This window comes from Hyalella azteca, unplaced genomic scaffold, assembly GCF_000764305.2.
Source record: "Hyalella azteca isolate HAZT.00-mixed unplaced genomic scaffold, Hazt_2.0.2 contig6982, whole genome shotgun sequence".
NCBI classification, from domain to species: domain Eukaryota; kingdom Metazoa; phylum Arthropoda; class Malacostraca; order Amphipoda; family Hyalellidae; genus Hyalella; species Hyalella azteca.
Window position 1 is genome coordinate 7536 of NW_025937121.1, and position 24214 is coordinate 31749.

At 39.4% G+C, this 24214-nt stretch overlaps 1 protein-coding gene across 1 annotated transcript; it reads left to right on the forward strand.

The window, feature by feature from the left end:
* The first annotated feature begins 248 nt into the window (after positions 1-248).
* On the forward strand, positions 249-22691 carry LOC108670266 (alpha-(1,3)-fucosyltransferase C-like). The gene is made up of 9 exons (XM_018157725.1): positions 249-260; positions 524-596; positions 2346-2542; positions 3432-3592; positions 4242-4379; positions 4887-5012; positions 18986-19171; positions 19656-19814; positions 22679-22691. The coding sequence occupies exons 1-9, from the start codon at positions 249-251 to the stop codon at positions 22689-22691; spliced, it is 1065 nt and encodes a 354-aa protein (XP_018013214.1).
* Positions 22692-24214: the final 1523 nt, after the last annotated feature.

Here is a 24214-nt window from a genome sequence, read left to right on the forward strand (position 1 = left end):
ATGGCTCATGTCGCTTCGTCATCTAAACATTGTGTTGTTTTAAGCCAATTAATAAAAAAACATTTTAAATCTTTTTACGATCATCTAATACATACGCTCTTTCTGATAACGATGCACCACAGTGCACCTAATGATCCAGTATATTTAATGGGCGTAAAAATTGCCTGGAAATAGAACGGAAGAGTAACAATCTGATACATTGGACGGGACTTCTATGAAGAACAAACTATTCTCGAAGAATCTTCACAATGACTGGAAAGGTAAGAATATTTTCTGATTAACTTGGGCTCTTCAAGACGCCAATTTTCGAACTGCCAATTTCACGTACGCCATTTTTCGAACATCTCTAACTTTCATTACACCACGAAATTATTAATTTACGTCTTGTAAGGTTTTGTTTGAATTGACTATATAGGATTCAATCAACAGGAGGAATGTAAATAAAATGAATTTATACAATTAATACTTTGTAAAGTCACAATTATCAGCGGTTATGTGCACACAAATATATTCTTGTGTTCAGTGGCTGGAATGGTGCATATTGTGCTGCGCGACCTTCCTCGTCGTCATCTACACGTGGCCCCTGTCACCAACGAGTGAGTAGGGGTATGCGTGTAAATAATTTGCAGTTTTTAGTAAAAGTTGGAGAACTTTGTGAGCAGATGCGTGAATAAATATTTTATTTAGTAGATAAAGAGCGTCACCATGGTACCTTGTAGCGCGCAGTGTACAAGATTTTATACCAGATGAAATCCATACTAGGAAAGCGAAGTCAAATTAACAGCGAATTTTTCAGCGAAAAGCCCCGTTAGGTCAATGGATAAAGTATCGAAAAAATTATTATTAGAGTTCAGACATGTCCATGAACTGAGATATTCAAAATTCCGATTGTTTGATCGGTTTATCAAGTGATTAATTCTCAGTACATTTTACTTCTATATGTCAAGATTTCAACCCCTCAGAGGGGACTTCTGACGCGTGTCTGTTCTCGTCAGAAGGCCTTTGGGAATTCGCGCTCCTAGGGGGATAGTTCTTTAGCGCCCCACCGCTGAGCTCGTGGTGTCTGACTGTAGGTCTCAGTTGTGGAGTTAAGTTATTATGCAGGTAGGATTCATTACATTTCCCTTCTCTGTCTCTCTCGTACGTGCGGGCGGCCGACGTCCCGTGTCAGCGACCTCTTGTTCGAGTGTCTTCGTTTCTGTTGCTTTTCACGTGTCCCTCCTTGTCACTTCGTCTCTTTGAGATGCTAACGCTGCTTCTTTCGAGCCAGCTTCAGCGGGCTGGACAATTGAGACCTCCCGCACCTTGTGGGTGATGATTAACTTGAGATTTCGAATAATTGAGACCTTCCGCCTGGCTGGCGATATTTTAGTTATATTTTGACCTCCGGTGCGAAATAATTTGATAGTTGAAGCGCTAGCAAACCTTCATACTACTAATACTACTACTCAAGATTTCAATCTATCCATATCCATCCATATGGTACACTCCTACTTCTACTTATAACTGATGAAACAGTTAAAAGTCTGCGAAATACAAAGAGCTCTGTGAAAATACTAAAATTTCCGTGTCTACTTTCAAAAGTGAATTAAATGATCGCCTTATTTGTAAAATAGGCGATGATTACGAAACCATGAAATTAATTCCTAGACGAACGATTTGCGTGTTTCCGTATCACTGTTAGAAAAGTTACCGTTAAACGGTATACCAGCGTTTCAGTGACCGGCCGGTAAGGTGAAATGAAACACCGTATTGCCGTTTTTATTCAAATTTAACACCAGAAATCCGTATAACATCTGGAAAAAACGGCGAAACGATGCATTTCCATGGGGCGGCCGTTCACAAGAACCCCAGAAAAAAGTTTTTACGGTTTCTTTTCGAACAGTATAGTAATATTCTCACTGAATATTACTATTATTTTGTGCGCTAGCTCACGTTTACTGAGATTTTTTTCTTGAAGTTTCCTTACATTGATATTAATTCTCAATTCTGGTTTAGCCCTGAAGGGAATATAGGTAGAGAGCGTCTCTTAAGTCACAACTCCTTATTGGATGTCAATGCAAATCCTTCAAAATGCCCAAAACTGAAAACAATGTTTGGAACAGTCGCATTTCCGATAACTTGTCGGATGGTGCTAAATTTTCTTCAATGTGGTCGGATAAAAATATCAGCCAAAAGGTGAACCAAAACATCAGGTAAACTAGAGTTGTGTGCAAAAAGAGTGCAAACGGTGAACAACATTCTATCATATAATTTACTGAATACACATTGCACAACCAAAGTAATCTATAGTCAACACAACGAATTAAACTCGCTGTTAAAATGCCGTGGTATCGACCATGCAGAAAATTACGATCAGGCATTCCAGCAACTAGTAGAAATCTCGGCACGAAATTCGTCGTCCGCCAACCCTGACCCAAAGCATCCAGATATCCGGGACACAAATACTGCCTCACAAAAGCCGGTCCAGAAGCCAGTCACTTGGCTGCAACTTGTGAGGGCGGAAATGCTTGCAAGACCTGCTGACCTGATCAGGGAACATGTGAGCGTAAGGTGAGACCAGTTAGTGGTAATTAAACTGAAAAATTTTAATCGAGCATAAATGATAGCTGCAGCAATTTCGTGAACTTATTCAATACTGAATGCTTATTTCAAACCTTGTACGGGTTTCTGTCTAAACACAAGTTCGTGAGCCCATAACAATATTCGTTAAATCTTGAATTTCACTGATTTAAATTAAAGCGAATCAATGGTTAGTTTACTTGCTATTTATTCTTCAAAATACGATGTTCGCATAATAACAGGCCTAGCAAAGTATTTTTTATAATCAATATAATCAATACAGGGCACATAGTATAAGTTATCATCAGTTTCTAGAATAATAATTGAGATTACAATGATAAAATTTAGCTGGTCATTTTGATGTACAAAATTGTATTAACAGTATTCGTTTGATCACTTCAGCCCAGGCAGATTAGCTCCTACTATGAACAAGGAACACCAACTAAAACATATTCTGTTTTGGAATCACGTGAGTCGAATTCATTCATGGGAGTAGCCATGATGGGATATTGTTCTTACAAATGTACCATTTACGTAGAATTTATTGTTGTTATACTTGCGCATGGTATAAATTTTTTGAGACATTTTTCGTAACAAAATTCTAAACTTGTTTAGGACGAAGCAAAATCATTAGTTCGATGTGTTTGTTTCCTAAATCGAGTTGAAGGAGAAATCATGGACTAGCAAGAAAAAATCCTTTACGCTGAAAATCAGACTAGATGATATATACTGTTTCTTCTGCATCATTCAAGCGTTATTCATGTTCGTAAAGCTAGAAACATTATACTTAGAAGAACATATCAACAGCATTTGCATACTATCTATCCACCTATCACGTTTTTCTTTGATGATGCTCCCACTACCCAAAGCCCACTTTCTACTTCGGCGTGGGCCAAGACCCCTTCCTGCGAGCGGGTTGCCCAGTGAGCAGCTGTTACATCACCACTAACCGCACTGAGGTTCCCTACCAAAAGATCGATGCTCTCGTCTGGATCCCCATCGAGAACGATAAGAGCTTCCCTCCCGTCAGGTGAGTGAAATGGGAGGAAAATTCGATAGGAAAGATTAGCAGCACCGACGACAGGAAGATAAATTGAATAACGAACGAACTAATGATAATATTTAACCTTTGCTCACTACACTAATAATGTTAGTGCCGGTGGTTATTATTATAACCTGTGATTATTATTATTATCATTTTTAATATTGTTATTATTATTATTGTACTAAGCAGAAGAATTATCTGATTCTTCCGAATGCATCTAGCTGAAGCAGCAGATTTCTGATTCAAATTGTGTGACAATGCGGTTGCCCGTAACTTTTACAGTGCCTGTTGAATAGCTTATACTGTATGAAGATTTTAAAGATAACGAGCATGTTATTCCGTTATAAGTCTGGCTCGATAATCCCTGTAATTTTGGAATCCAGTTACTCCGAATCCCGTGAATTTTAATAAAATTCTTATTCATAACTCTCTCATTTCATTCTTGCTTCGGAACAGGGGGAGAAAATCCTTTATTTTCCATTAATTTAGATATACCAATTTTTAAATCTTCTGGTACTGACCACTTGCCTACCTTTAAACATGAACTAAATGGTTCTGCTAGTCTTGAAGTTGAACCGAACACGCGTGGTAGAAATCAACCGAATAACCTATTTTCATGTCTGCATCTCAACAGATCACCGCACACACGATACATCTACTATGACTGGGAGCCTCCACTCGTGGCTGGATTGGGCAAAAAACAACTAGATTCATTGAAGTACGTCTTCAATTATACCATGACTTATCGGAGAGACTCTGACATCTTCAATCCGTGAGTTGAGTGGAGATGAAAAACTGAATCTGATATAAATTAAATACTTCTAGGACAATGTCAGTTAATGTAAAGATATAGCATTAGACCAGGCCGGCAAAAAGAGTCGATTTAAATACCCGTCGTTTTCTTTCGAAATTAGTTGTACCTTAGTAGTCACCATATTGCATTTTCTGAACGTAATTGCACGATTTTAAATAATATCGAATAATATCGTGCGTGCAGGATAATGAACACCGTTCATATCAGAAGTGCACTTCCATTTTTCTTAATTTTGATCAATATCGTTAGTTATTATGTTGACGATTGTAAATCACACTTTTGGGCGATAATTGCGATTGAGATTCCACATAACATGACCACGCATAACTTAAAAAAACAAATTAGAATTCATCAATGTTGTGATATATGATTGACTTTTTTTAAACAACAGAAAACTTCGATCATAAAGATTAGGACATCTTTCTTATAAAGTATAAATTGAGTATGATAACGTAATATTTTCAGGTACGGAGTGTTTCGCCCTCTTGCCACACCTCGATTGCTCCTATCGACTAAAGACTACTCGCGTGGTAAAAACAAACAGGCGGTGTGGTTCGTGTCGAACTGCGAGGCCAGGAGCGGAAGAGACATGTAAGTTCGCAGTTTGGAGAGGATGGAACTAGTCGGTCTCATGCCTAGTTTAGGTCAATGCACTGAGCAAAAAAATTATTTCTGAATATGAATTTAGAAGTTATTTCTAAAATGGAGAATGTAAACTCAGATCCAATAAAATGAATAAATGAATTCTACAGTCACTCGCTGAATGAATTTGGATTTTTTTTTAATTTACATTCTGGAGAAGTCTACAACCTTCTTTGTAGCATGAATATTTGTACAAAACATTGGTGTCTTGTAATGGTTACGACTTTTTGAATGAATTATTATTTATTTTTAATTCCTAATTTTCTTGTTTTATAGGAAATCAGGAGTTTGATTCGGTTGATTGTGCTTCTGATGTTATTCAGCACAATACTACAAGTTAACTAAAATTTTAAAAACAAAGAATAGTCCACAAAAATTCATAACTTTATAGAAAACTTTTCGGAGTCCAGCTCCTTCTTCAGTTCGTAGAATTTAGAATTCATATCGAAATTCACAAATTAATATATTTGAAAGCACAGAACGCAATTAAAAACTTTAATTTTCTAATAGTAGACAGAGCACAAAAAAAAACTATCCACAATTTCAAAGGGATAGGAGCTATCAGCTGAATTCAAACTGGGCTTAAGTTTAAGAATGTCCAAGGATTCTAAAATACGTAAATCTTAAGCACCGGAGGTGGAAGCTATTACCATAAACTCACTGTTGGTTCATTGCTTCTGACGTGCTCGATAATATGAGCTTTCGCTGTGGATAATTTTATTTCCATTATCGTTGTTCACTAGAATTTGCTTGCAAATCCGGAGTTCAGTTCCTAAGTTACTAGCGGATATACAGGTTTCAAATGCTCAATGTCTCCAGGCGCAAATCGTGCTGGTTTTGAATAACTGTGGACATTGGCTTACTTCGTTCACTACTTCTCCAACATCTATAGGTTTTCGGTAAACTTTAGTTACGAACACATTATCCGCAACTTGCACGAGTATATCGAGGAAGGTCAAAGACTGATTTAGATCCAATTCGTAGGTTAACTTTAAGACTGATTTGAGTTCTAAAGCTGGGCGTTGCTCCTCTGAACGCGTCCCGAACAATGATATGCTTTTTGGGCTTCAATGACACCTGCATCGTTTTATGTATATACTTAAATTGCGGAAATTATTCCAATGCACTTGACCACATCAATATTTTCATGTAGCACTTGGCCTTGAGTATCTCCAGTACTCAACAGAACCTAAAATGAACCGAATTCAGCACACTAAGCCTCGGCGTGCCATCATGATCTCATTCACATGGAATTTCATTCCACACATTTCTGTTAGCAAAAAAAATAGTTATATAATAATAACAACAGTTTCAGCATTTCTTAGGCCGTAGGCCTGTCGGCGATTCTTAATTTCGCAGAATATTCATAGGTTGTTGCGGTCTCGAAAACGCAAATCACAGCTCCAATTTTTGCTTTGCTTAACCTCAATCCCAGTCAATCAAGTCTTGATCGATCGACGGAGATTGATGTGGTTCGATCAAGAATAATGATGCAGATTCCTGCTCGATCGACGAAGGCAAAACCCAATTTAGAGTCGGTAAGTAAGAGGGCAATATCGCGGGGCGCAGATCTTTGAAGTTTCTGCACCCGATAATTTGTTGAGTCGAATAATCTGAATCGAACGATGTCGTATCTATACTAGCTGAAGTCGAATCTGCACTAATCGATGTCGAATCATCATTGATCTACGTCGAATCTACACTAATCGACGTCTAATCCATATTAAATAAATGCCAAATGCCCGGCAGTTGGGCTTGACCGTTTATCGACTACGCGAAAACAAATGTAATTTTTTTCTCTCTCTCTCTCTCCGCGGTCATCGACACGTTACTATTTACTATGACATGTGAGATTATATGGTCTTCGCTGTCGAACATTTGCTTCATATATACACTTGCATCGTATATATCAATTACAATCTTACAAATTCAATTACTAATCATACATAGAAGTTAGAAGTAATTCACCGCTAAGTTCTCTTACCGGATAAACGTCGACTGCAGCTCCGAGACTCGAACGCGGGAATTTCGCGTCCGAGATAAGCCTCAGCCCACTTGACCACCATGGCACCTTACCACAGCGAGCTCTATCAACTATGTACTGTAACTACGAAACGAATGGCTTGCAATCGTCAGGTAAATCGAGGAATAGCCACATTTGTGGTGGAACTGTTTAAAGAATATTCATTTATATATATTTTATAGGAATGAAAGCAGTTTCTATTCAATCGAAAAAATAATATTACTCGTATTGTAAAGGAGACAAGCACTGTTTCTCTTGCCACTTTTTATTATTTTCTGGCAATCGAAATGCCGTTACTTCCATATTTCCTCAATTTATTTCCAAGTTAGTTCTTTAGTTTATATAAATTTCATTACGGAGCTGATTAATTTACATCGAAATTTATTTCTCTATTTTTTTATTGCCTCAAATCAGCCTCGTTGAAAAATGATGCAAATTTATCATGATTAATGGAACACGCTAAAGCAGCTTTATGAAACTGTTTTGAATATGAACTTTAAAATAAAAATAATAAGTTCATATTCAAATAAAAATATTGCTAAGCTTTGAAGCAGTTTATTCATACGACTTTTAGTAGATAGTAGGAGATTTATATCATGCATGTAAAAAACGTTTTCTTTGCACTCACGTTAGAAAAAAAATGTTAAGGCAAACTAATCGATATCTCCCGAAGATTACTAAGATTAAGCTAACATTAAGGCTTAAACGTTCCTCTTTGCGGAAGCGTTCAAACTGGGAAAGCTAGTAAAACACTTACGTATTTCAAAGTATTAAAATAATTACGTGATATAATAATCGTAACTGACATCAGAAATGGACCTGAAATAGCGCATTCTATCACTTGAACTAGATTGAACATAATTTTGAACACAATTTTAACTTGGTAATCATAAATTAAAGTGCATATCAATTTCCAATTCATTATCCTATTAGATTGAATAGCCAACCGACATATTTGCACATGAATTTGCACATTTTTCGGTTTGCTCTGTAAAGTTGCCTACACTCGGATACTTCGATCTGAATTGATAAACACACAGTCGATAGTTTGCCATGCATCTGCATAGATTATTCAGGGAAATTCGATTTCCAAATCTTCGAGTTGTCGGATCTTCCGCGATATGCAGTGACCCACACTAATCGACATCGTTGCCCACATTGGTGATTGACTGGGATGCCTCCTGGTCGATATTGACCAAAAAACTGTCGCAGGTAGCTAGAATCGAATTTGCACCTCTCTGCTCTAATCCTGGTACTCAGTCTGAACTGGGTGGGTCACCTTGCCCAACAAAAATAAACAAATCCTGCTTTTGATTCCCAAACAGTCTTTGAAAAAACTTTAACATCTAACTCAGCAGAAAGCTTTGATAAGTATTATAATATCAAACAAGGTGACAATTACCTACACCATATTCAAGTAAGCTTTCGATGAAACTTCCCGCAAAGGCGTGCATGAGTGATGTTTTTCGCCTTAACACCATCTACATCCTTGGTATTTGTTTCGGACGTAGCAGTCCCAGGCCACGATGGATCGCCACCTCTGATTAATTATCGCTCATCCGCCCTCATTTGGGCCAGCTGATGCACGATGCTATTGCTTGCTTTTCGCCGCTGGTAGTGTTGCAGGGGAGGTCGATCTGGGATTGTACCCAGGAACACGTCCAGTCGTCTCTTGAAGGTCTCCAAGGTGAACTTAGAAGGTCTCTCTTAGATCCTTTGGTAGGACGTTAACCAGCATCAGCCCTGAAACGGAAAGTGATCCTTCCCGAAGGGATTGAAATCTGACTGCAGATCTGTAACGAAGTGGGGGAATCTTGCACAGTCTCCCTCTTCTCTCGCTGTGATTTGTCTCAATCCTGAATGTCTCGCTCTCGAAGTTTGGTGCCATTCCAGTTAATATCTTCCATGTGTACAGAATGACACACCTCACCCGTCTCCTCTGCAGTGAGTACAGACCTAGGCGCCTTAACTTCTCCCAGTAGTTAAACTCTTCCATCTCTCTGATCCTGAGAGGACGTGAAGGTTCGCTGGACACCTTCCAGTTGCTGCACTTCGCCGAGTTTGAACGGGGTCCAGAGCTGGCAGCAGTATTCTAGATTTGATTTTACTAGGGTTCTAAAGAGTGGTCATTGGTTCCGCTTCTCTAGTTCTGAACGTCTGCCAGATTCACCCCATCTGACGCCTATCTCTTGCGGTTATTGCTGTTACGAGATCACCAAAATTGACCTGAGTATTCATCAGCACTCGTAGATCGCGAACGAGTCGCTTCTCTTCGATTTCCGGGTTGTCAGGTGCTAGGTAGCGAAGCTCCATACCAGCTCTTCCGCTACCTCTGTATCTCAAAACCTCAAACTTGGTCCCGTTGAACTGCATGTTGTTCACTTGGGCCCAGTCATATATTGCAGAGAGGTCTTCTTGCAACCTCTCGCAGTCTCTCCTGTCCGTTATGGTCATTAGTATCCTGGTGTCGTCCGCGAATGACGATGCAGAGGCGTGGTTCACTGCCACATCTATGTCGGCGATGTGAATGAGAAAGAGGATTGGGCCGAGTACCGTTCCCTGTGGTACTCCACTGTTCACCCAAGCCTCACTTGATCTCGAGCCTCCTACTACAGCTTGTAGTCTTTCTATTAGGAAGCTATGGATCCATGCCAACAATTCACCTCCAACCCCCAGCAGTCTTAATTTTCTGAAGAGCACTTCATGGTCAACTTTGTCAAACGCTTTCGCGAAGTCCAAATACACCACGTCCACCCCGGCCTCTCCAGCATGGCCAGGATTTGGTGTGATGCTCCAGTAGCTGAGACAAGCAGGAACGATTTCGTCGAAAACCGTGTTGTCTTCTGTTGAAAAGGTCAGCCTCTTCCATGTACTGCACCAACCCTCTGGCAACAACCTTTTCGAATTCTTTGATTACGTGTGATGTTAATGTAACCGGCCTGTACTTCTGGGGGTTGTCTCTCGCACCTCCTTTGTAGATAGGGGTTATTAGCCCTAGTTTTAGGTCACTTGAAAGATTTCCTTCTCTCAATGATGTTTTCCAGAGCGACCTTTAATGCTGCGTCATATTTTTTCAGTAACACTTCAGGGACCCCATCTGGCCCGGGAGCCGAATACGTCGATAATTCTTGGATACTCCTCTCTACATAGATCCGGCGTTTCAAACTCAATGTTTATCAGCTCCAGCCCCCTTGGAAGTTCTTGAATGACTTCAATTTCGTTCTCCTGTCGTGAGTATCGGGGTTCGCTTAATACTAATACTTTTTCAAACTGCGCTCCCAGAAGTTCGCACATGCCAAGGTAGTCTCCAACAAGGACATCGTTATTTTTCAGAGGCCCCACTGAGGCTCTGATTTTGGCCTTTGACTGGGCATATTTGTAGAAATATTTGGGATTCTCTCGAATGCAGACATCGCTTGCGCCTCCGCAAGCGGTGTGAGTCCTATAACTCCTCGTGTGAGTCCTATAACTGTTGTTCAGTTTCCTCAATTTTCTCCCTTAGATGTTCCAGCCTCCGCCTCTCATATTCCTGGAGGCGGCCATTATCTGGTTGTTCAAGCTCGCTCGTTTTCTCATGAGGATCCGTCGGTCCCTCGGAATTATGTGTCGTTTGGGGTCGTTTTCCCCGGCGTGTGACGCACGCATACCTGCAGTAATACTTCGTACAGCTTGTTGTACATTGCTTCGGCGTTTACTCCAGGAACTCAGATCTCCAGTCAATTTCGAGGAGTTTGTTCCCAATGGCCTCCCAGTCTGTTCTTCGATGATGAAAATTTAGCCCAGCTGCTCCTCCGAGGTGTAGGTTTTGGCTGGATTCCCCTCTCAATNTGGATGTTATTGTGACGTCGTCTGCGTAGGAGGCAATGTGGATGTTTGGAGGTGGTTCGGGTATGTCGTGCATGTATAGATTAAAGAGTGAGGGTGATAGGACGGAGCCCTGTGGGACTCCGTTGGGTATGAGTGATGTGTGTGATGACTTGCCTGAGTAGTGTACGTATGCTTGTCTGCCTGATAAGTAATTGGCAAGCCAGCAACCAGTTGACGGCGTCAGTTTCTGAGGTAGACTGTAACTGTAGGTGGACTGTAGACTGTCCTTTTCTTCTCCCTTCTTTTCGGTCTGCTCGGTAATGTTGAAAGCCTTTCATCTCGATTTCTCCGTCTTGAATATCCTCTCTTAGATGTGACTCGGTTAAGGAAAGCATGATTATTCCTTCTGTCTCAGCAATTTCTTTAAGTACGCCGATCTTGTGGCGTTTTCTTCTTGGGAAGAGTCCTTCTATATTGGCTATCACGATGTCAGACTCTTACTTCCCTTGCGTTTTTAGTTGCTGTAACACTTCACTGCCCGGGGTTCTCTGGCTCAGCAGCTGTTGCATTTGTTGCTGTGATTTCTGCTGTTGTTCGTTCAGTGTCAACAGCTGCTGCATTTGTTGTTGAATCTGATCTACTTGCTTCTGTAGGCCTAAAAAATTGTTGCGCTTGATATCGAGTCATTTTTGTTCTTCACTCCGGTAGGTTGTGTTGGCCGGTGTGGTAATTTTCGGAACTGCCCTGTTCCTTTGATTACAATAGATTCGCCCTTTCCAGAACTGATTTTTTTAACCATGTAATTTTTCTGATGTTTTGAATTTGGCAGTAGAATCTATCCTGTGTTCCGAGAAGGAACTATCAGAGTCCCGTCTCTCTTCGGCGTTACCTCTCAACTGCAGGTTGAGTTTAAGGTGGTGAAACCGACAGGAATCTCGTTTGCAAGCTACATTTTTATAGTATTCCAGCACATGAACGGGTGGTAGTATTGACCCGTTTGGTTAGTATGGTCTCTCCCGTTTTTGCATCCGCGTTGGTTTTTGCTTCCAAATGTTGCAAATTTGTGGCAGATCTAATGGTATGAATAGTTACAGTTCATTTCTTCATTATCTCAACCGCATTTGCCCTGAAGATATCTCCAGCAAACGCGTTTCTTAACAGTTAAATGCCATTGTTCGAGGCATTTAAAGAGGAGAGGGGAGGGGTAACGCTGCGGTCAAGGGTTGGAGTGGGCGGAGTACTATGTCAGCAGCAGTGAGGGATGCTGGGTAGGGAGTTGAGGGAGTGAGGGGAGTTGAGGAAGTGAGGGGAGTTTAGGGAGTGAGGGGAGTAGAGGGTAACCTCGTCTTAGTCGAACAGAGAGACCCATTCATGATAGGCCTACTTCTCTTGAACCCTTGAACTGCTTGCACACTCTCTATGGCTTCTTTCGCCCACCCCTCGTTCATAACGCATTTTTTACACATGAATGACGTCCTCGTTTTTAAATATCTTGAAAGATGGTATTCTGGTAGTAGTGAACATTCGAAGTGACAAAATTGTCTGCATGTGTTACATCTTAGTGCCAATTATCCAAAATTACATTTGTTACATTGCAGACATTCTCCGGTAGGTTTGTCAACACAGACTTTCGCTGCCATGTTTACTCAATCAATCTATACTCGCACTAACTTTTTACTGACTTTACTTAATTCCAGACTATTCACTGGACACTTCACTATAGAATGAGTCAACAGAGTTAAATCGTACTCAATTTTTTCTCAATCAATTGTTACCCGCACTCAATTTTTGCTGACTGTACTCAGTTTTTTTAATCAATTGATACTCGCACTCACTTTTCACTGACTTTACTTATTTGCAGACTATTCACTGAAACATTTCAGTACAGAATGCAATAAAAGAGATAAACCGACAAAATTAATTGTAACCGGAACCGCGCGCGACACCGTACATCTGTCACGCCTCGCAGCCACAAGCAAACTCTTTCTCTCGCAAGCATACATACATACATTCTCTCGCAAGCAATTGCGCCGATTTTCCCCTCAATATGCCGAATTATTATGGGAGTAGTTAATTGCAACGGAAAATATAATGAAGAGAACTGGTATCGTGTACTTCTTTGCCTATGGACGAAGAAAGATATCAAGAAGATAGGTTCACAACGAGAAAATTTATTTCGCATCCACTGTTTGACGCCGGTTTGGCTGTCGATCTACCAGTCCGATAATCCACACAATAAACTTGCTGGAGGATATAATAAACCGGTGGTTTTCATAACGTGTGTCATGACTACAAAAGCGAATGAGCTATTTTCTGTGGAACTGGAATATAGACGATCAAACTGTGTGTATCACACTTATCTTACAGGATTATAGCTAAGCTCTTAGTCAACTAATCGAGCTGACCAGAAATTACTAGTAGTCGAAGAAGCAAAAACTCAAATTTTCAACACTTCGGCATATTTTTTTTAGTATACAATGGTATGCAGATGCTACAGTTCATCATCTGTGAAACGATACTACATAACGAGAGCTACAAGCCCCACAATCTGAAGGAACACTTCAACAAGGTTCATTCGAAAGTTATCAGAAACGAAGGATATACCTCAAAATAAAGATCGACCGATCCGCAGGGTAGATACTCATCACGAAACTGATAGTCTCTGAATTTTATTGAGGCATAATTCAAGGTCATCGCAAAAAATGAAACCACGCACACTGTGATCGATGCATGCCTGATCTTGCCTGAGAAAAGCAACTAATCTCATGTACGATCATAATTGCGTTGGGATCAGCCTGGTGCAACCACATATTTCTCACAGCTTTTTTAGCTTTTGGATTATGCTCGACTGATGTCTAAAAATCAGTTGAAGTTCCTGTGTAACAGTTCACCTATAATTACATACATTAGAAGCTGAAGGAGATATATCATGCATGATGTCGAACTTCTTATATATGAAATATTTGTTGATGTCATCGCGGAAGAATCCCCTAGCATACTCGGCACCAAGTCATGATTTACTAATAGTCAAAAGGAAAAATTCGGACGTTATTACTACACACCATATGATCCATATTAAGGCTGATCCACACTCTTGTCTCCAAGATGCTCCATTCTACCTCGAAAGCCACTTCGAAAACAGAACAGGGGTGGGCATCATCAGCCATATAAATTAAAGAAAGAGCACCGATCACAAGGCTGTTTCGTAAATTGATTTTATCTAACATGCAAGTCCTCTTCTCCTCCGTTATCGTACCATCATGGCATTCGTAAATAATCTATCTCTCGGTAAAATCAAAGTCGAGAAGAGATAGATGCTCCAGTGTCTGCATGAGGTAGTAAGAGAGATAAACACCTTGCATGGTTGCAAAAGAACTGCATTAAGAGATCATGATACACTTCCCAGTTAAAATTTTGAGCCGAGCCGAGACCGGCGCCGGGTTTAGCCGGGCTGGTCGCACTTTAGCAGGATGGAGCCGTGAAACTATAGCCGGCAATCTATCCCTAAAACTGCGCTGCGCCATGGCTAATATAGAGACAAAATTCTAGCAGCTCGGCAGGGACGGAACTCTGCGCTGTTTTAGCTCTTGTACTTTGATTGCCCGGCAGGAAGCTGATCAGAGCAGCTAAGCAGGCCGTGCATGGGGGGGGGACAATTTTAAGAATAACGATGAAAATGTAAAGATGAAACCTAAAGCACTGCCGCCCAAGCCTAGATCCAGGATCAAAAACATCCAACTAAAAATTATGAGTGGAGCACCTATGTTTTTATGTTGGCTGTAGGCGGACGCCATAGGTGGAGCAGCTATGATTTATACAGTGAATTAAGGGTGTGGTGCACCACCTTTACCACACCTTTAACCTGCCGATGGCCCTCCTACCCGTAAAGCTCTTCTTCCGCCAATAACTACCCATTGGCGCCAGTGACACATTGATGAGCCACAGATGGCTACTTTTAAAATGAAGTCGATAAAAATTTTCAATTTTTTTGCTAATCCGATGCTTATGTATTTACTGACATAGTTCCACACAATCACCATTCTAAGGGCTGCATATATAAATCTACCATGAAAGTACAAGTAACATTGTCAGACATGTAGCAGGATCAAATTTTCAGAGTACCATACACATACCTCGTGAGAATCCGAGTTGAAGAAACTCCCTTCCTGCAGGATTCGAACTCCGGTCTCCCGCACGCGAAGCAAAGCCTTTACGGTTGAGCTATAGGAGAGGACTAGGCACTAGAGTAATTTTAAAATATATGACTGAAGTATTGCAAGTATTAATTTCATCAAATGACAGAAGTTAGTTCTACCACCGTGATGATTAGATGGTTCTTTCAACAATTTTATTTGAACATGCTGGTAGATTCGAGTAAACAGCCACTGAAAGAAACTCCGTTTATTCACAACGAATTATGGTTCAGCTCAGAGTAAAGGCTACGGAAAAATGCTTAATAAGCATCGAAGTTTCATATTGTGAACGTTTAACCAATTTTGACAGCGGTTTGATTCGAAATATTTTCACCAAGAATATTCTTGCGTGAAATAAGGAATTGATATCACGCGATGATTTTGAAATGTCAGGCGTGAATTACCTGCACCACTTTTCTCTTGCATAATCCTCAATTTTTTGCGTCCAAAAGTTACCGGAGTCAAAAAAAGTAAAGTCAAAAAATTTGACTTGAAATCAAAATAATTATCTGACTGTATGAGCAAATTTGCCAAACTAATTGAATTCCACTATCGAAGTAAGCGATAGAAAGCCGAATTTTTATTCGTATCCCTCTGCGTAAAAATGATACTTTTTTGACAAGCAAATTACCCGGAAAGCACATATATCAAGCAGGACATAATAAAGATTAGTTGGAAGCAGGACTTGGTAAAGATTAGTAGGAAGCTCCACGTCGACTCCCGTAAACCCAACTCGTGTGAAGGTAAACGTGTGCTTAATTACTCGACTTGCTCGCTGCACTTTAGGGCTGAAGAGCCGCTGTGCTATTGAGATGCCTTGCCTCTGCCGACCAAGTCGACGTGGCCTTAGAGTTTAGATAAATGGGACAATTTGAGAATATTGTCAATATTATATAACACACTTAATCGATCCATACAATTTATACACAATGATACAAGAATTAGTCTGAATTGATGGTAATATTTCCAACAAAGCCAGTTGGCGCATGCGCAAAATTCGAAATAAATTTACTCAATATCTCATGTGAACATAAAAATTGGATTCGCTGTCATCTTTCGAGAAACTGCATTTTTCGCGACAAAAATTTCTATTGTTCCTCTGACAATTTATATCGGGAGCAGTCTGATACATGCCTAGCGGCTTCACTTTGGTTTGAAAAATTTGTGAACAGCACTTTGGTTTGAAAAATTTGTGAACTCGTACCTTTCGAATTCATGCAAAATTTTTGCTAAATTTTCTTAACAGAACTTAATCTTAGAAGCCAAACACACAGAACGAAGTCATGGTTTCATCTTGATCTCGAATAATTCGCAACCCAATAACACCTTTCTATGTTGGATAAATTACAGTGGCAAATACCTTTGTTCACTGTGCAGTTTGGGCAAACTGATATCGGTGGCTCGCAAGAGATTTGTCTGCAATGTTCCATAGATGTTTCAGACCCTATAAATCATCGATGATTCATCGATGACTCCAACCTATAATCGCCACCCTTTCGATTTATTGGTGTTTTATTGTCGATTTTCGGCAAATCTGGCACCCACCGTTACGCCACCTATAATCTACTATCGCCACCTATAATCATCGGCGGGCCACCCTTAATTTTTATTTGGGCAGTACAGCAGCCCTAATTCCAGAACCTAAATATCCTTTCTGCATTCCGCACCACCAGCAAATTCGTCTTGAAAGTTCACATTCCGTTCGCAACCCCTTTTCTCTGTAAAAGGGATTTCTCCACCTTTCCTGGGATCAAATTTAATGCTAAAACAAGTTAAAGGGACCGTCTTGGTCCCGGAAAAACTTCTACATTTATCAACCGATCTTTCTGAAATTTCACACACATACGTAAAAAGTAAAAGAAAAAACAATTTGCTAATATGAATCTTTTGAAAAAATGAAAGAAAACGTGAAATTAACAAAAAAAAGGAAAAAGGGGTACATTAAAAAAGAATAGCTTTAGCAAATCACATGCTACAATATCGAGACATAGTTCATTATATTTGTAACATTATCTAGCGGCTCTAGAGCCACGATTTTCGATTTTGCTCATCATTTTTCTTTTATGCGATTTTTTTCATTTTTCACATTTCCCCCACTCCACTCAATATATAAGTCAAACCATGCACAAATTAAATAAAATCGCTCCCAGAGTCGCTATACGTAGGGTCCTTACGAATCGAATGGTATGTCTTTCATTGATGTAGCTTGAATACTGTAGGAGTTATTACGTTTTTAAGATGGCGTTTCTTGGGTATTCAAATAGTTAAAGGGAGCCAAAATAAGTAAAATTTATTGAAAAAATAATATGCCAAAAAAGTTCTTGATATTGCAGCCCAAGCTTGCATATTGTCAATTATTTGCAATTAGGGTACCAGCACGCGTCTTTAGACTTATTCCTGTCTAGTTGAACGTGAATAATAAGCTATAAATGGGACTTTTTCATATATATATTTACATAAAATATTCATTTTATATAAGTTCAAAACTGCATTACGCAAAAATTATTGCATGTACATCCGTGGTATTTGCTCTCTTGAACGCGCATCGTTTGTAGCTTTCAAACGAGTGCCAACACTTCTCAATTAACGAGAGTAAAGATCTATATACAGATTTAATTCAAAGAAATCTTTGTACATATTGTTAAAAAGTGTTCATTTCATATATATTTTTAAAATTGCTTTACGCAAAAACTAGAGCACGCGCATACATGCGGTTTGTTGCGTTAGACGCGCCTTTTTGGCTGCTACGAAATGAGCCAATTAAAATGGAGAAGCCCAAATTTTATATTTTTCACCGATACGATCCCCTTAAGCGATGGTACTTGGTGACACAAACCCGTATTGAAATGCCCGTAGCAAAGATGCAAACTAGGGCCTTATACTGAATCAACAGTTCAAGGTATCTGCGCTGATGAAAATAAGTGACTTTTCTCTAGTTGATTAAATTCTAGCACGAAAAGGGGTCAGTTACTTGAAATGTTTAGGAACTACTTATCTCTAGACCAAATATGTCCTAAAGCATTTTTTTTGCTTCGAATTGGCGTGTACCAACAATGCAGCCATTATGACATTCTGATCATCAAGTTCATAATGTCAAGAAATGGGTTTTGATCCTCTAAGCTTAAAAATCTACATTGGATCATAAATTTGTTTCTCAGTATTTTCTTGTTGGAATGAAAAAATTAATCAAAGAAATTTCCAGATCTTTGAGTGCCTTGAGTATGGGTTGTCTATTTGGAACAGAGCGGGTGCAGTGTAGAGAAATCATTGATCTTGGTCTCAAAAAAGACCTATAGGCATTCTTTCCTACCATGGAAATAATGAATGGAAAGGAATAAGTTGTTCAGACACTGGGCAAAGATTTTCATAAGTGGATTTCAGATTATTGGTAAATTTAGGAGAAAATGCAATACTATTGCAAACAGAACTCAGAGAGGCACGCAAATCGAGTAATAAATATCATGCCGACATGTGTTCGTCTTTTTTCAATTTTAAATCGAATAACTTATGAAAAAGTATGGATATAAATATTATTATAGTTTTAGATTTGCATTTAATACAGGTTTGTTAACTTCGTCACTATTAGACACGAATGAAGAACAAACTTGATTATCTACGTGGTATTGATACGGTTATCGAGGCGGCACGTCGTAGGTACAGTTGTCCGTGTTTGCATAAAATGCCGAATGTCCATTGGGAATGAAAAATATAATTATTGAGGAAGTTTATGAAAAATTGTCTTTTATAAAGTATTTTTCCAAACATGCCATAGAAAGGAATTCAAGTTCTGTCTTAATTTTGTATGTAGATCAGCTATTACTTCATGCAAATGAGTAACATTTTAATGAACGGACATAAAAATCACTCGCTTTATTGATGAATTCATACTTCCTTTACAGGTTAGGAGAAGAACTCAATTACTATATTTCAGTGGATGTCTATGGACGTTGTGGGTCGATGAGTTGTTCTCGGTCCATTCAAAACGAGTGTTACAGACGGGCTGCAGAGACATATAAATTCTATTTGAGCTTTGAAAACTCATTGTGTGATGATTACATTACCGAAAAATTTTTTTTAACCGCCAGGTGAGTTTTGCGTCCAGCTAGGGAAAGTGAATAGAGTTCTTTAGAAAATTTATTTCTTCTTTCAATTCCTTGATTTTTGTTACATAGAAAAGTTTGGAAAATTTTTAATACCGTTTTATCTTAAATCCGATTAATCAGAGAAAATGCCTATGATCTTTACACGGTTAAGCTACATTTTGTGATTTAAATTAAAAAAACGGCTCTCTATCTTGATTCACCTGCCTCAATTCAAGTTAAAATGTTGCCTCATTCAAGATATAATAAGTAGGAACTTCGAATTGTAAAGTGACAAGTTTTAACCGGTAAAATATATTATATGTACTTATACGAGGTTCTTCACAATGAATCACCCTTGAAATTGACGACTTTAAATTTGTATTAATTTAAATTGACGTCTTTTATCATGCATGAAAATGAAATAATGGGAGCAAATAAATAATTACTCTAATTAATAAAACTGCAGAAAAGCACTTTTTACCTTGAGGTACGACATCCTGCCGGTTGTGTTCGGCCTGGGGGCGTATGAGGTGGTCGCTCCACCACACTCTTTCATCAACGCCTTCGACTTCCCAAGCATCCGCCACCTCGCGGACTATCTCATCTACCTCGACAAAAACAACACCGCATATAACGAGTACTTTCGGTGAGTGTATAAATATACCACTAAAATAGGAACAGTATGGATCGCAACGAGCGCTCCTTCAAAGTGTGAGATTCTATCAAATGGTTTCTTCGTTACTATTTGTTACTTCTCTTCATATGCTACGTACATGAATGTTGATATTCGATTAAGTGAATCACCTTCGAGAGCACTCTAACGTTAACAATCGAGTGTTAAGGTTGCTGAAAAACACCCAGATTCTGCAGATTTTGTGGGAAAAAACCCAGACAACCAAATTTCATCAAAAACAATGTAATTTTACTTACTTCTGATGGAATTATAAATCTTCGGCTGCTGCTAAATTTGGTATTTTGTGAGTCTCTGTCTTGGTAAGCTCTTGGATGAGCGTAAAATCCCTATTTCTCTTACTACTCCGGGAAAAATAGAAGATACCTAATATTCTTTAAAAATGATTCGAGATAGGATGGCAACATTTTCACAGCGTGACTTGCGCAAAGAGCAAAAGAATGGCTTACGCAACCCATAACAAAAACTGATGGAATGTCTTTCTTCAATATAGGGTTTGAAAGCCACTCATGTTGCCCACCATAGTAAAACAATTATCGCTTCCAAATCCAATAATGTTTGAAAAAGGATTTTTTCTCATTCAGAGTCGTTTTAACAGCGTAGTATAAACCACTGGCACTTCTATCTTCAACAACAGTCAAGTCAAGCAAACAATCACATATAAGGTACATACTTTTTTCAACATCAAAATATCTAACAACAGCTAATACCTGTGAAATGGATATGTCTGCGCTCTCATCGATTATCAGACTGAACTTTTCATTTCTACACTGATCAAAACTTTCTCCCATTTTTCATGATAAGCAGTTCCTTCCTGAATAAGATATGAAGCTCTTGTTGCATGTAGTTTTACATTTTTAGCAATGCTGCTATCATGAAATGCTCTCTTGCACACTTCCACTAGATGATCTGCATGCACATTGTGTTCAGCAATATATAAGCAGATATAAGTAATTCTGCCTTTGCAACTTCATCAATCTCCTTGCGAATCTGTTTCTTAATAAATGAATCAATTTTAGTAGCTGATTTAGCTTCTTTCATGTTGTTGAGAAGCTTCGCAGTCTTACACATCTTACAATGTGCCATCAACATGGATCTATTAGCATTTTTGATTTGAGTTTTACAACATGCGCAATAGGAAACACCTTTTTCTTTCGAATCTTCTTGCAGCCACTCCTTAAAGTCTTTTTCATGTAACCACTCTTCTTTATAAAAACTGTTTGTACCATTTTTTAGCTACTTCTCTAGGGGTACTTGCCATTTTCAGGGCTTTCACTGTTCATTTTATGTTAATTTAACAGCACCGGCAGGTACATATAAGCAACAGTAAAACTTAACGCACGACACAACTATAACTTGTCAATAGCGAGCGCGGTACTGTGCAGTGTGCGACGAGAAGTTGGGATTAATTGGGAACCGTAGCTTTGATTGGTAATGAACGCGTTCAATACTGGTAATGAACACGTAGAATACCAGGTACCATCTGTCAGCTAGGGAAAATATACAGTCTGACGGTTAGAGCGTTGCTCCATTCATTGTGTATTGACTGCATAATCAAATTTAAGACATTGAGAATATTTCATTATATTGTTGGCTAAAATTAACTTACTTAACAAAAAAAAACAGATTTTGCCATTAAACAGAAAAATACACCCAGACACCCAGGTGACGGCCAAAAAACCCAGATCTGGGTGGAAAAACCCAGTGCTCGGAGCCCTGCTCGAAACTGAACTACAAGTATGTTAACTTAATGCACAAATAAATAATCTGTTCGTTGTCTGCCTTCTGCAGACGTTCAACTCATTCAGTTCATGACATATGTTTTTCTCGAACGCTGCTGTTATTTTCATGTATAAATATTGACGGTGAGCATGAAATGTCAAATGACTCAACGCTTGCGTGTGTAACCGGAAACACCGCCGTAAAGTAGAAATAGTTATGGGTAAGATACCGATTCACAGATGATTTTATTATTGATTCTAAATACAATGGATAAAGAGAAGCGCTTCGGTCTGGCTCTAAATTCCCTTGCGCCAAGAGGAGGATGAAATGAACACGAAGTAGATTTGCTTAGTGTACAGGGGCCATACTTTCAAAACTCGCTAAGTGAACGTAAGTAATTACGTTCTATTTTCTTGTCTATGACTGGTAGATTTTGCTTGAAAGCCCGTCAATGATTGGCTGACGAACTTACGACATTTTAACTTTTTTTTAAAGTATAGGCACCATTAGATTAGATCACAATTATTGGTGATTAGATCACCATTAAATAGCTCACTATCAAATCAAACGTATATGGAGTAACGAATAGTGATAGAGAAATTAGAAATAGTGGTTGAATTCAAAATTGAAATTAAGGCATGCCTAAATGAAGATGCGCCCCACGTTTTTCGTTTTAGATGTTGTAAAATATTTTAACTTAAATACAAAAGACCAAGAGAATGAAAGTAAACAGAGATCAGTAGCTGCCGAAAAATTATTTTCTACTTTTTAGTCCACATGAAAAACGTGGTATTTAAAATTTTTTTATGCATTTTATTTTCTACTTTTTAGTTTTATGTTAGTTTGTATGCTTGTGCTGATCAAATCTTGCAATCGAAAACTCTAATAAAATTTAAATGTTAATTAAAACAGATGCATAATTTTAATTTGATGTTATATTATTAGTTATTATGAGGTAGTATGGCACACCTGCTTGGTTTCCAAATTACTTTGGAGTTCCAGGCCTAACCACGTGGAGGTGAGGTGTGACTTTTCGAGTATGAGAGGCTAAGTGTAGTGTAAACTACATTTATTGCGCATCATACTCGTTTGTCTAGGCCCAACACATAGGACAACACAGACAAACACAATTTTTTTGACCAAGACACACAAATGTTTAACAATACCTAGGAATCCGGGGTAGGCAGAGTTCAACATGTATATGCATATTGGTCAGACGTAGACAAACACTCTCAAGTGACAAAGACAAAGACAAAAGAAAAGAAAGTTCGGCCACGGGACAGACTCATTCTGGGTCATTTGGAGGCTGGTACTGACGCAGCCGTTCCATTTCCTCTAGGGCATCCGTGTTGCAGGGGGTCGTTCCCGTGAGCTGCTGGCAATCCAAGCGCTCAATGCGTACGCCATCGAGTGATCGCACTCGGCTGAGCATCACGTACGCCTGGCCTTTCTCAAACAATTTCGCAAGGTAGACCACGGCGTGATCTACCGTGCAGCCCTGCATCTTATGAGCGGTGCACGCCCAACAAAGAATTAGTGGGAGCATTCTACGCTCAACCGTTCCGTAATTCATCTTGGCGGGAAACTCGACGCATTTCGGCTCAATGCGATGGATGCCATCCCTGCCAAAATCAATGCTGACTGCGGGAATGTCGCGATCATCGACTTGGTCTCGTCGGTAATACGGCCAGTGAATCTCGGTGATATTTCCAATCGAGCCATTCACCAATCCTCTTTCAACATTGATGTTGGATCGCAGCATCACTTTCGCGCCAACAAATATTTCCAGAGACTTGGGTAATGCTCCAGTCTTGTTGATGTCATCGGAGACAATCTTGCTCATGTCGACATTGTCGGTATTGCGTGTGGACTCAGTTANAAAGATATGATTTTTTGTGGAATCGGTATTCTTTGCTTTTAAATTATTAGTTAAGAAAGAACATAGTATGTATTGGGAATGATATAAGAAAAAGAGACCTGTGCAAACCAAGGTATGGGGTTCTGCTTGATACGCTTCTTCATCTAAACGAGCGTTGGCATGCCTTTCACGATCACGCGCCTGGCGAGAAGCCCTCACTTCTTCTTCCGCACGAGCAGCAGCGTGTCGCTCTCTATCACGCGCCTGGCGAGAAGCCCTCGCTTCTTCTGGCTCAACCGCACGAACAGCAGCTGATCTCTTTTTCTGCTCTGCAAGGCGGGAAACCCTCTATTCTTCCGTCTCAACCGCACGAGCAGCAGCCATATGCTCTTTATGTTTAGCCAAGCGCTCTGCACGCTGGCTTTCTGCCTCAGATTCAATCATTTTTTGGCACTTAGTAAGTCGTTCTGACTTACATTGTTCCGATTCCTGCGAGCGCTCCTCCTGGTACTTCTGTCTTGCCTTCTCTAGCCGTCGCTTCTTTTGGGTGGCCGTTTCCTTCACCATTTTCGAAAGTTATACTCCCCAATATATAAATATAAAATGTTCACTGTAATAGAAGATGAAAAGAAATGTGAAAATGACTACAGTAGATTGTCACTGTCCTATCAAATGAACTATTCACTTCACTTCTCTCACTCTAAACTAGCTAAACAAATTTTCACTTCGCACTCACGATTTAATTTTTCGAAACTTTTCTTTCTTTACATTAGTT

Bases quoted from the DNA above. Each gene is read 5' to 3' on its own strand.
- LOC108670266 (XM_018157725.1), top strand. The intron at 3,593-4,241 runs GTGAGTGAAATG...GCATCTCAACAG, and splicing joins AAGAGCTTCCCTCCCGTCAG to ATCACCGCACACACGATACA. The intron at 19,172-19,655 runs GTGAGTTTTGCG...TTTTACCTTGAG, and splicing joins AAATTTTTTTTAACCGCCAG to GTACGACATCCTGCCGGTTG.